The sequence below is a fragment of the Globicephala melas genome, chromosome 21 (genome assembly GCF_963455315.2).
Source record: "Globicephala melas chromosome 21, mGloMel1.2, whole genome shotgun sequence".
Classification (NCBI taxonomy): domain Eukaryota; kingdom Metazoa; phylum Chordata; class Mammalia; order Artiodactyla; family Delphinidae; genus Globicephala; species Globicephala melas.
In genome coordinates, this window is record NC_083334.1 from 14,239,026 (window position 1) to 14,251,180 (window position 12,155).

Genomic DNA, 12,155 nt, shown 5'->3' on the forward strand with positions numbered 1-12,155 from the left:
TTACACTTAAATTAATTTTATTAGCTTTCCCATTCACTAACCCCTCCCACCCAAAACCCTCAAAAAACCCAAAAACCAAAGAAAGCAGCACTAAAATGTGTATTTAAACGCAGCATTAAGCCAAATAAAATTTCAAGACTATCAGTAAACATTTTAGCCTATACTGAAACGATAGATTTTTAAAATTATAATATCTTTTTTATACAGTGTATAAAGATCAACAGAATGAATCATCAAAATCAGCCTAATGAAACAACTACTGGCTTTGCTCAGGCAAAGAACTTGAAACATAGCTTAAGAGATGTTATTTCTACTTATTTTAGATATACTAAAATCGTCCCTTCAACTCTCAATTTCCATAAAACACATATCTCAGAATTTATACTTCTAATACAACTTAATTTTAAATTAAACCATTCACTTTAAACACGTTACCTGTTATGTAATATGTAACTTGTCTGTTGATCTCTTCAGAATCAGCATCCGTGGTACTCAGGATGGCAATTACGCCCCCTGGTGGATCATCTTCACTCACAGTCCCTTTATAAATCTCTGCTGTGAACCGTGGGGGACTATCGTTGACATCGGCGACAGTAACATCCACAATGGCTGTGGAGGAGAGCTGAACCTTTTCACCATGGTCTGATGCAACCACCTTAATCTGATAACTGTCTCTCTCTTCGTGGTCAAGTTCCTTTAGGGTTGTAATCCATCCTGTTTCCATGTTAATGGTGAAAGATTCGATGACTTCTACACTTTGTGACTGATCTAGACTATACATAACTTGGCCATTGGTTCCTGAATCTAGATCAGACGCCCTGATCTGGATGACTCTGCTTCCCCCTGGCAGGTTTTCAACAGTAAATGCCTCATATGGACTAGACTCCAAGACAGGGCTGTTATCATTTGCATCTTTCACTTGGATACTAACATCTACAGAAGCCACCACCTCATAGTCATCGTGAGTGCACCTGGCAAGTACGGAAAACTGGTACCACTTAGTTGTCTCATGGTCCAGACCCTTCTCCAGTTTCAGTCTCCCACTCTGTCTGTCGATCACAAAGAACTCATCTCTGTTGCTCTCTGGAGTATTCCCTTTGACTAGGCTGTAAAGGACAGTCTCGCTATGCTCTGCTCGAATGAGATCTATTTCTGTTCCAATAGGAACGTCTTCTGAAACTGTATAGGTGTAAAATGGTTCCGAAAACCTTGGAAGCCGCATTTCTGGTGGAAGTACTTTAACATAGACGGGAACAACAGATTCTTTGGGTGGAGACCCATTATCCACAGCTCTGACAAAGAAAGTGAAGACCTCGTTTTCTAAGCCAATTAAGCTTTCTTTTGTAGTTATTATGCCAGACAGTCTGTTAATTTCCAAATTCTCTTTAACGCCTTCAGAATCTGCTTCAATGGCATAGGTGATGTCGGCATTGGATCCCTCATCAGCGTCACTGGCAAGGACTTTGATGACCGACGTCCCTTTGGGAGCATTGGATCCAACATTCACCTCAAACTTGGTTGCTCGAAACTGTGGTGCATTGTCGTTGTCATCTGTAAGGATGACGTTAATGGTGCAGAAAGCAACTTTTCCACCAGTGTCCTTGGCCATGAAACGAACTGGGATTACTTTTTCCACTGGGGTTTCTCGATCAAGTTTTTCTAAAGTAAAGATCTGTCCTCTCTCATTTGTGTAAAACCTGTCTTTGGCAAAGTCATTTACAATATGGTAGGTAACGTGACCGTAAATACCCGAATCCCCATCAGTTGCTTTAACCTCGGTCACCAGGGTGTGCAAGGGAGCATTTTCAGCAAGCTCCACTTCATATTCGTTCTGAAGAAAAATGGGACTGTGCAAATTGCCTCCAATCACACTCACATGAACCTGAGCTGAACTCCTAAAAACTCCGTCAGACACAGAAACCTGAAGGGTGTACGATGGCTTCAGGGCATGCCGGCGCAGGTTGGAGAGCGTGATGATCCCCGTCCTGCTGTCAATGACAAAATTCTTATGATCATTGCCAGACAGAATGGAATATTCTAACTTGTCTATGTCTGAACTGTCCGCATCATAGGCTTTGACACAGGTCACAAAATGCCCATGGGCAGCGTGCTCGCTAATTCTGGCTTCATAAATCTGTTGGTCAAATAGTGGTGGGTGATCGTTGAGGTCGGTGACATCCACTGTGACAACCACTTCGCTGCTCAGAGGAGGCATGCCGCCATCAACAGCCCTTACAAAAATCTTGTGCTGCTGGAACTGCTCAAAATCCAAAGTCCTAACCAGGGAAATGAGGCCAGTGCTGCTGTCTATGTGAAAATGATCATGACTCTTGCTATGATTCCCAAACATATGGTATGAAATCCCTCTGTTTGGTTCTGAGTCAGAATCTGTTGCTCTGACTTGAACCACGGATGTGCCAATTACAGATGCCTCGGACAGGGTGGTGGCATAGGACTGCTGGGCAAACACGGGAGGGTTGTCATTGACGTCTTCCACGATTACGTCCACAAAGACCTCGGCGTGAGCACCGGTCAAGGAGTCAGTCGCTCGGATGCTCAGTTTATATGCTGGGTGGGACTCAAAGTCCAGAGGCGCTATGACATTGATAACTCCGGTGTTGAAGTTAATAGTAAACTGGCTGAAAGGATCGCCATCTGTGATGCTATAGAACACTTTCAAGCCCTCTGGACTGTTGGCTTGTACGTGGACAACGGGGCTGTGCATCTGGACGTTCTCTGGAATCTCGGCGCTGTAGAAAGGCTTTTCAAACACAGGCATGGCTTTGTTCATAACGGTGATGGGAACCATGACTTCAGCCGAAAAAGCTGGGTTTCCTCCATCTTTTGCAACCACTGTGACAAGATATTCTTTATTTAAGGTGTCAGGTTCAAACTGTTTTTTCAGTGAAATCTCCCCTGAGGCTCCAATTTGGAAGTGTTCGTGGTGTTCCTTGAGGTAGTAGTGCACTTCCCCGTTCCTGCCGCCGTCTCTGTCGATGGCTGTCACGTAGCGAATAACATGGCCCACGGCGGTATCCACTTTAACGACGGCGTAGTAAGGCAGGTTGACAAACACCGGTGCATTATCATTCTGGTCTTCGACGATGACCTTTACAATGACACGGGCCACCGCTGAAGGCTTGCGTTCTTGTGTCACTTCCACTACCACATCAAAGGTCTCCTGCTGTTCACGATCAAACGGTATGCCAGTGGTCGACAGAACTCCGGACGTGCGGCTGATTTTGAATCTGCGATCTGGGTTGAGGATGTGATAAAACAGGGGCTCGTTGATTGGATTCCCGATAGCAGTTATGACAGCTAATCTTCTGGCTTCAGTAGAATTCTCTTTCACTACCACAGAGTAGAAATCTTGGGTAAACTTCAGCTGACTTTCTTTGCTTTCTGTCACGTTAATTTTCACAGAGGTTAAGCTTGCAAATCTGCCATCAGAGGCCCTGACAGTTAACTCATAGCGGCTCCTCAACTGAGTTGTGTTTTGTACAGTTATAGTACCAGTCTTGTGGTCCATTAAGAACTTCTCCCCGATGTTGCCTTCGGTGATGGAGTACATTAACTGTGACAGTGCGCTTGAATCAGCATCTGTAGCATTTACTGTAATGACCTTGACTCCTTTGTATGTTGGCAACAAAAGAGATGCTTCATACAATGATGTGGAGAACACAGGAGGGCAGTCATTAATGTCAATAACATGGATAGTCACGTTGGCTGCATATTCAGCAAATAAACATGGTGTTCCCATGTCATGAACTTGTACAGTGAAGTGAAAAGTACTTGTTTGTTCATAGTCCAAACTTAGTACTGTGTGAATAGCACCAGTGCTGGAATCAACAGTAAAATATTTGTGTATAGCTGGTTCAACAATGTGATAGACAAGCAAAGCATTTGATTCTTTATCAGCATCAGTGGCTCGAATAACTAATGGGACATTCCTGTCTGTTAGGACCACACTGTGAATTGAAGCTGATTCGCTAATGAGCCCCGTATATTCTGCCTGCGTAAAAACTGGCAAGTTGTCATTTTCATCCTGCAGATGCACTAGAACGGTTGTATTTGTAGACAAACCAGCCATGTTAGTTCCTTGTATTGTCAATGTATAAATGGGCAAAGTTTCAAAATCCAAAGCTTTCTGAGTGATGATACTTCCAGAATGTGGATTAATATCAAAGGCATCAGCTATATTTCCATCTTTTATTTCATATACCACTGATGACTGACTATGGGCTGTAACCATTCCGACAAAACTCCCAATGCTGATAGTTTCACTAATTTCAACAGAATACTCTTTTGATGTAAACTTGGGAGAGGCGTTGTCAGCCATGGTGACAAAGATACACACAGAAGTGATTTCACTCATTGGTGGGTTGCCTTTATCTATAGCTTTTACCATTAAGTCATATTCCACTTGGTTACTTCGATCTAATTCTTTGGCAGTTTTTATAGAGCCCAAGATGGGATCAATTGTAAAAGAATTTCCAATGTTTCCTGGGAGGAGAGAAAAAAGCATGTTAGAGAAAAATACAAGGACCTATCAATATTCGAATGGAACTTGTTTTATTCAATTTGTCTCATTTTTTCAATTTGTTTCATTTTTATCTACTCTAAGGGCAAACTTTTCTGTTTTGTCTATAGATTATGAAAAGAAACAGAAGTAATATCACTCTGTACCTAAAGCCAAAAGTCACTCTCTCTGGTTGAATCAGGAATGTGTTGTGGAAGGATCTGGTTATCCTTCCATAAAAGAGTTTAGTTAATCATCTCCAAGAGTCCCTCAAAACCCCTTTGGAATATATTTATTTATCACTTGCAAACTCTCAAGAATCTTACCCACTATGAAAAGGGAAGACTTCAATTAAATTTAACAAACTTAAATAGAGTTGGCCCTTATTTTATGCATTCGGGGACTTGATGAGTAAGCCTGTGTGTACTCTGCCCCACTTTATGGGTTTTTTCCCAAGATTTCAGTAATATCCCCTGAATTTTTTCAGGTCAATTTAATTTCTAGGTGAGTGGTTCTCAACTGGAGGTGCTTTCACCCAGAGGGACATTCAACCATGTGTGGACCCCTTTTTGGTGACCACTACTTGTGGGGAGAGGGTGCTCCTAACCTCTAGTGAGTAGAGGCCAGGGATGCTGCTAAACATACTACAATGCACAGGACAGCCCCACAGCAAAGAACTTTCTGGTGCAAAATGACAACATTGCTGAGGCTGAAAACTCTTAAGATTGTTTTACTTGCTTTTCTTTAGACATTTTCCAGCTACGTTATGTACATGTATTTAGCTGCAAATGCAACTCCACAATATTCCATAGTTTTGTGCCACTTGAGCTCCTCCTGAAACCAGGAGTTTACTACAGTTCTGCAGTTTACTCTCTTTCTGGGTAGATCAAGGCAGTGTGAGGGTCCTCAGATTCGATCCAACCACGAACCCTTCCTCCCTTTTCTGTTTTATAAACAGAGAGTCCAGAATCATTTATTCTAGTCATAGAACTGAATTGATCTAGTCTGAGGAGCTGCCGCAGAACTTGCTGAGGCAGAAGATCATGAAGCTCCCCATGCCTGAGTCTTTAAAAGCTTACTTGACATATTTTAGGGGAAAACAACTTCGAACAAGAAGAAAGAATGCCTACTGATAATTCCTTTAATCTTGAAAATGTAGCATTTGTTAGGAGTTAAAAATTCTTTCTTTCATCAGAGGGAATTTATAGTGGAAAAACATATAACTTGTTTCTTAGTAATAAAAATGATGTATTCAGTGATTAAAAAGAATCCCTTTTATAAAATATGCTTTTCTTTAAATCTTGGAAAATTTGAACTGTTACACTTTATCCAAAACAAAGTCCACTTGCCACTTAACCGCCTTCTCAAATTCTGTGTTCCTCGAGGTCTGCAGTCGAGCACGGCCCTTCATAGACCAAAATTACTTCCTGTGACTTGCAAACCAGGGGCTCAACCAAGCACTCCTTCCTCCACATCATTGCTAGTAAACATTTCCTCTACAGCTTTCACTTCCTTCCTTTAATACATTTTCCAAAAATCCATGATAGTTCTTTCTGAGGCCAGACCCAGTCTGGTTTTCATTAAGTCTGCCTGGCTCTGCGTCCAGGCCCCAAGGCCATGCCTCAACCTGCAACAGGACAGAGGTCCAGAATGTCTCCAGGCCACGAAGCTCTGAGCCAAACCCTGGCTGCCTCTGCCAGGCCTCGCAGACACTAATTTCCGGCCTGTGTGTACCTACGAGCGCCAGTGACCCCAGTTCTCCCCCACTGTGTTTTAGTTGGTTATTGGGATTCCAAGGTCCTTTCTCAGCTACCTTTGCATCATCCCCACTTCCAAAGCTGTGACTGGTTGACTGCTTGGGGGGCTGTGAAAACCTCTGGACAACTGTCTTCATCCCCACTCTTTACTACCCTATGTCTGTACTAATATAGTAGCTGACCTACCATATTTTATATTCAGTCATCTAGATGCATTTCTCTTTTACTTTGTACAGTGAAAATCTTAAAGCTTCAAATACACAAGGCCTCACATGGAGGAATAAATGGATTTTATCTGCAATGAGAAGGCTCCTCAATCAAGTGAGCACATCCTCATCTCGGAACCACTGGGCTTGGTGGGTCCCTGCCTGGAACAGTCTTCCGCCAGCTATTCTCACTGCCTCTCCATGCACGCGTTCATTCATTCAGGTTTTGCCCAAATGCCTCCTTCTTAGAGAATGTGGTGGTGAGGCCTTCCTTGACCTCCCCATTCAGCATGGCTGTTTCTGTCCCGTTACCCTGTTTTTTCTTTACAGCACGTATTGTCACTTGTTCTCATCTGTTCTCCCACTAGGATGTAAGCTCCACTTAAGCATGGCTTGTTTGATTCATTATTTTATCATCTCTGCCTAGAAAAATGCCTGACACATAGGAGACACTCAGCAAATGTTTGTTGAATGAAACAACTTTTACACATGTATGGAAAGAAAACAAATTAAATACCAAACAGGTTGATCAGCAGCTTGAAAAAAATTAATACATTCATTAAAGTACCATATTTATATTTCTACTTGGTTTTGTTTCCCTGCATTTATGCTATACTTCAATCACTACCAACAACCACTTGTTAGATGCGGCACTTCATTTAAAAGTATTAGCAAAAGGAACGTGTCATGACTATTTGGAAATCTCTGATAAAAAATTTTTATTAGCAATGTGACATTCAAAACATTCTTTATTACTTGCAGTATCTCGACTTTGATAAAGACAGCTCTGAGCTTGTCAACGATAACAAGAAGGTTACACAGGAACACAGCTAGTTAATCAGTATATGGATCCTACCTGTATCAATACATATGCTACGGCAGAAACCATCAGATTTGCAGATGGAAAGCAACACCATATTTATGTGGCAACACTGAGGGCTGCTGAGTGGCTTGAATGTGTCCTTGTCTGATCTAGTAATAGCCACATTCACCAAATATTGAAATATACATATGGCATTTGTGAACAAACTAATAGGGCAGTGACAGAAGTCTGTACTAGGTTGGGGCCTTAGTCATTCACTGTAGGAGAGATACTGGTTATTTCTAAATAGTTTTAAATTGTTCTTTCCATATGAACAAGGCAGTTATCTGGACAAACATGCAAATGTGTGCTCGTCAGCTATGACTGTATTACACATGTACACCCCAAAGGGCACGTCAGAAAGCTGTGCGCAGGACCTGCCTCTTCCCACGGTGGACATGCCGTGGATGCTGACTGCCCCACAGAATGGCAACCTTTGTAAAGCTTCAACTGCAATTACATTTTACATAAGTTTGGGGAAGAAAACCAATTCTAATCAATAAGTATATTTACGGAGTGTCTTCTATTTCCAGAGGTTATGACAGTTTTGAATTAACAATCATCTACTTTAAAAAAATAAATAAAACGCTACAGCCCAGAGTATGGCACCGATGTGTCTCTTAACCCCTAACTCAATTATTACTGAAAATATTCTTTAATTACTTCCTTTTTTCCCTAAAGACTCCTCATCAGACCAAACCTTTTGCTCCATAAATTGCTGCTAATATAGCCTGAATTTGTAACTACTCTTTTGAACTTTATTAAATGCAATCTGACACAAGTCAGAAGCAGGTGACTATGAATACACTGTTGAATGAAGGCTGTGTGACCATTTTATAGTGCCTACTATTCAACAGATTTACACACATACAATTCTACTGCATTTTAATGGTAGTTGTTTCCTATAAAGTAACCTGTATAGCATGATTTTTACATTACCAAATCTATCCAATTACCTTCTTTGAAGCCCAGAGTTTATATCAGAATAGGCCCTTGGTATTATCTATTCTTTGAGTGGAGACACAGTTCCATTCTTGGAATACCGAATTACTAATCCCATCAGTCATTACAAGCATTTAAAGAATGTGCATGCCTTCAGTCAGGCACCAACAATCATATTTTAAACGCCCAATTGCTGAAAACTATGTGAAAGCTAAGGGAAAGTTTAACATTTTCTCCTACACAAATCCAGTAAGTTTGTCTCGGGGGGAAAACTATTTTACTGACGTGCTCAGGCACGTACAAATGGAATGCGCTTTTTTAATGGTTAAATTTCTGAACCAGTGGAAAAATCAGTTTTATTCAGGGCACTAACTACACTATAACACATTTTAACACTGCAACCTCGGGCAGTATATGAGGTCTTATTTGTGAGGGATGGCTTAAGCTTGGTCATTTTCAGGGAAATAAATGAAACTTCCAATATATTAAGATGAAAATAGTTGAACCACATAAAACACATTGATAAAGCAAAGAAGTACTCTCCATTTGCTCAGCTTTGGATTATATGATCTTCAGTTAATTGTACCTCTATCAATTCTAATGCCTAGAAAAGATACATAATTTCTAAATATGCAGAGGTATGGACTTACAGAAAAAAAGTTAAGTGGATGATCTCAATATTCTAAAATCACTATAGAGAAAGAATGAAAGAGTCTAACCTTTGTACTGACAATGGCACTGAGAAAGATGGGAAACTGGAAGCTGCCTTCTTGATATTTAATCACTTACTCATAGTATTTGGCACGAGTTGGGCAAGTCCCAAAGCTAGATGATTTCTAACTGAATAAATCACATGCTCTAAAGCAGATCCCTGTTTCAATCAGGGGCAGAGTTCTTTTGCAAGCACATACATTTGTGGACCGATGGTAACCCCTACCTATCAAGCACAAGTACAAATGCTCCTAGCAGGGCACCGGGCATATAAAATGAGAGTCCACGGAATAAAGAAATGAATGAGTGAATAGCAGCATCAAACAGAAAACAGAACAACATTTCACTTTGTCACCATCGTTTCCTGGTGATCCTCCTTCTTGGAATCACCAGCAAGGCTCTGGACCTCTTGCCCTATCACACCCAGAGCTGTCCAGGCCCACAGTTCCAGCTGGTCTCCCTGCTTTGCTGTCTCCTGCCCAACTCCAGCAAGCCCCTTAGCCTTTTCAACATTTCTTCAAGCCCTCGTCCCAACCCTGGGACCTACTGTACCAACCCAATTCCACGAACGAAATGCAACTATGAAAGATGCATGGGGGTGAAAGTGGCAGAAAAGCAAAGCCTGGAAGGGGTAGGAGAGGCATGGACACCCTTTATGAGACGTGACCCAATTAAAACTGGATGAGTTGGCACTCTGTCACAGAGTTTCCTGCTCTGCCCAAGAGAAGATATGCTCTGACTAAAAGAAAAATGTTAAATCACTAGGCTAGCCTTTCCCTAAGAGTACTTCATAGTTTATGGAGGAAAACGATTGTGTGGTTAAAACCATTTTGGAAATCCTGAATTGGTCAAATAAAGTTTTCTTTACTGCAGGACTTCTCAGAGCCTTGAATTATGCTAATATTATGAATCTCCAAGAACATTACCCAAACATAGTTAGGACTCTCTAGCTTTGCTTTCCAATGAATTAAAAGTTAATTTTTTTTTCTTTCTCCTAACATGTAAAATGGTAGCTATCAATTTAAGCAGTTTTGATACACAGAACTGTTTCAACATCTAGAACTAATTTTAGAAAAAACATACTTTCTAACAAGTGCAAAGTTATAAACCTATAAAAAAAGAGCAGTTATAAAAAAAAGTAGTTATAAATGCAGTGCTCCAAAAATACCTGATTCGATAGAGTACAGCACTTCAGCATTTTTCCCTTTGTCCTTGTCCAGAGCTGTAACCTGCAACACAACTGAGCCGACAGCTGCTGATTCATAAACCCGCCCTTTGTAGGAGGAGCTCGTGAACCAGGGGGCGTGGTCATTGGTGTCGCTGACATTGACAACAATCCGTGCAAAGTTGCGCTTTACAGGGACATCTTGATCTCGTACCTAAAAGAATCAGCATATTATTGATCCTGTTAAAGCTTTCCTTAAAATTGATTAAACATCACTCTCAATCACATGGAACCCTGCAGGAACCAAACAGTGTGTCAGAAGAATGAGCAGAAAGCCCTACCATGACTGTGAGAACATGCTGCTGAATGGCTTCATGATCAAGTTTTTCTGCCGTATAGAGAGAGCCAGTTGCAGGATCAAGGCGAAATTTCTTGAGACTCAATGGATCGATACTGCTCTGCAGAGTGTAGATTAGTTTGTTTTTTTCATCTTTATCCACAGCACTGATTTGCAAAATTTCTGTTTCTGGTGCTGTGTCTTCAGGAATAACAACTTCATATTTTGATGTAGAAAACTGAGGACGATGGTCATTTGTGTCTATTACTTTGATGAATACCTGTGATGACAAAATTACTCACATAACAATAATATTCCTAATCATGATGTTTTAGTATTTAAAGAATCAGGGGGAAAAAATCAAATGCACACTGAAAAAAAAAAACCCTAATTTTTGAGCAAAATGAAATTCAAACATGAGAAATAAAAGCAACCAAAATCCAGAATAAAAAACATCTTTCAAATTTTTCATTGACATATTACCTATATAAATATGAGTAAGATAAGAAAAACGTTTCTAAATTCCTGAGACTAATTTTTTAGAGAAAAATGTAACACACACACACAAATGTAACACACATTTCTTTCTGAAATGCAGGCTTAATTTCTCTTAGGTCTCCACAGAAATTTCTAGATTGCTCATGTAAAGATAAAAAATTTACTTTACCAGGATTCACAGAAGACTGATTTCCTATATCAGATTTGCACCTGTAACTACCAAGCTACTGAGGTGAGTGTGCTGCTTAATCGTCACAGTATCTGAAGTTCTTGTTCTAATCTTTGAGATTCCAAATCCCTACCAATATTATGAATAAAAAGGAAAATGAGAAATGTGCTTTAAAATCCTTGTATTTTTGTGATCACAAAACTACACAGATAGTAAATACATTTATTTCTTAAAAGCAATTTAAATACACTCGAGAGAGAATTCTCTTAAGTAGGTCATAAAATAAATATTAAATAAAAACCTTAAAGGAAAAAAAAAGGAGATATTTAAAAACTCAGTCCCAAGTTAAATTTAAAAAAAAATTTAACTTGACAGTAAGAAGATTAATTTTCAGATTGAAAAGACACATGTGGATAAGGCATAACAGAAATCACTACAATTGTAAAAGATGGTCACAGTTATAAACAAGAAACATGAGCTTCACTAGCTCATATGGAACAAACCTCACTAGTCCGAATGGCACAGGAGGCCAAAGTCCTAGTACCACATGGGGGAGGCTGGCGTGTTAACCACACGGGGCCAAGAACACGGACTAGAGGTCTTTCCATGAAGACAATACCACCGTTCTCCTAGAACACTGAGACCTCAGCGGTGGATCTGTAACATTAAACTATATGAACACTAAATGTATCCACCAAACCACAGAAAGGGTTTATGTGAAAGTTATGTAAACATTTAAAACTACAGATGCCTCACTGTGAAAGGTCAATGATGATCCAGAAGCAAAGGCTATAAAGATAATTTCTATAAATTAAATCACTACATATTCATTTCCACTACACAATTTTTTTTTTTTTTAATTTTTGTCTGCGTTGGGTCTCCGCTGAGGTGCATGGGCTTCTCATTGCAGCGGCCTCCCCTGCTGCAGAGCACGGGCTCTAGGCGTGCGGGCTTCAGCAGTTTTGGCACGTGGGCTTCGCAGTTGTGCT

General features: G+C 40.4%; 1 protein-coding gene across 1 annotated transcript in view; it reads right to left on the bottom strand.

Moving 5' to 3' along the window:
* The window catches only part of FAT1 (FAT atypical cadherin 1), a 120,345-nt gene that overhangs the window by 26,106 nt on the left and 82,084 nt on the right, over window positions 1-12,155 (bottom strand). The window contains exons 8-10 of the mRNA XM_070044597.1: window positions 10,504-10,779; window positions 10,166-10,376; window positions 436-4,503 (exon numbers count right to left, since the gene is read on the bottom strand). Coding sequence (XP_069900698.1) covers window positions 436-4,503; window positions 10,166-10,376; window positions 10,504-10,779 — 4,555 coding nt within the window. The remainder of the gene's footprint in view (window positions 1-435; window positions 4,504-10,165; window positions 10,377-10,503; window positions 10,780-12,155) is intronic.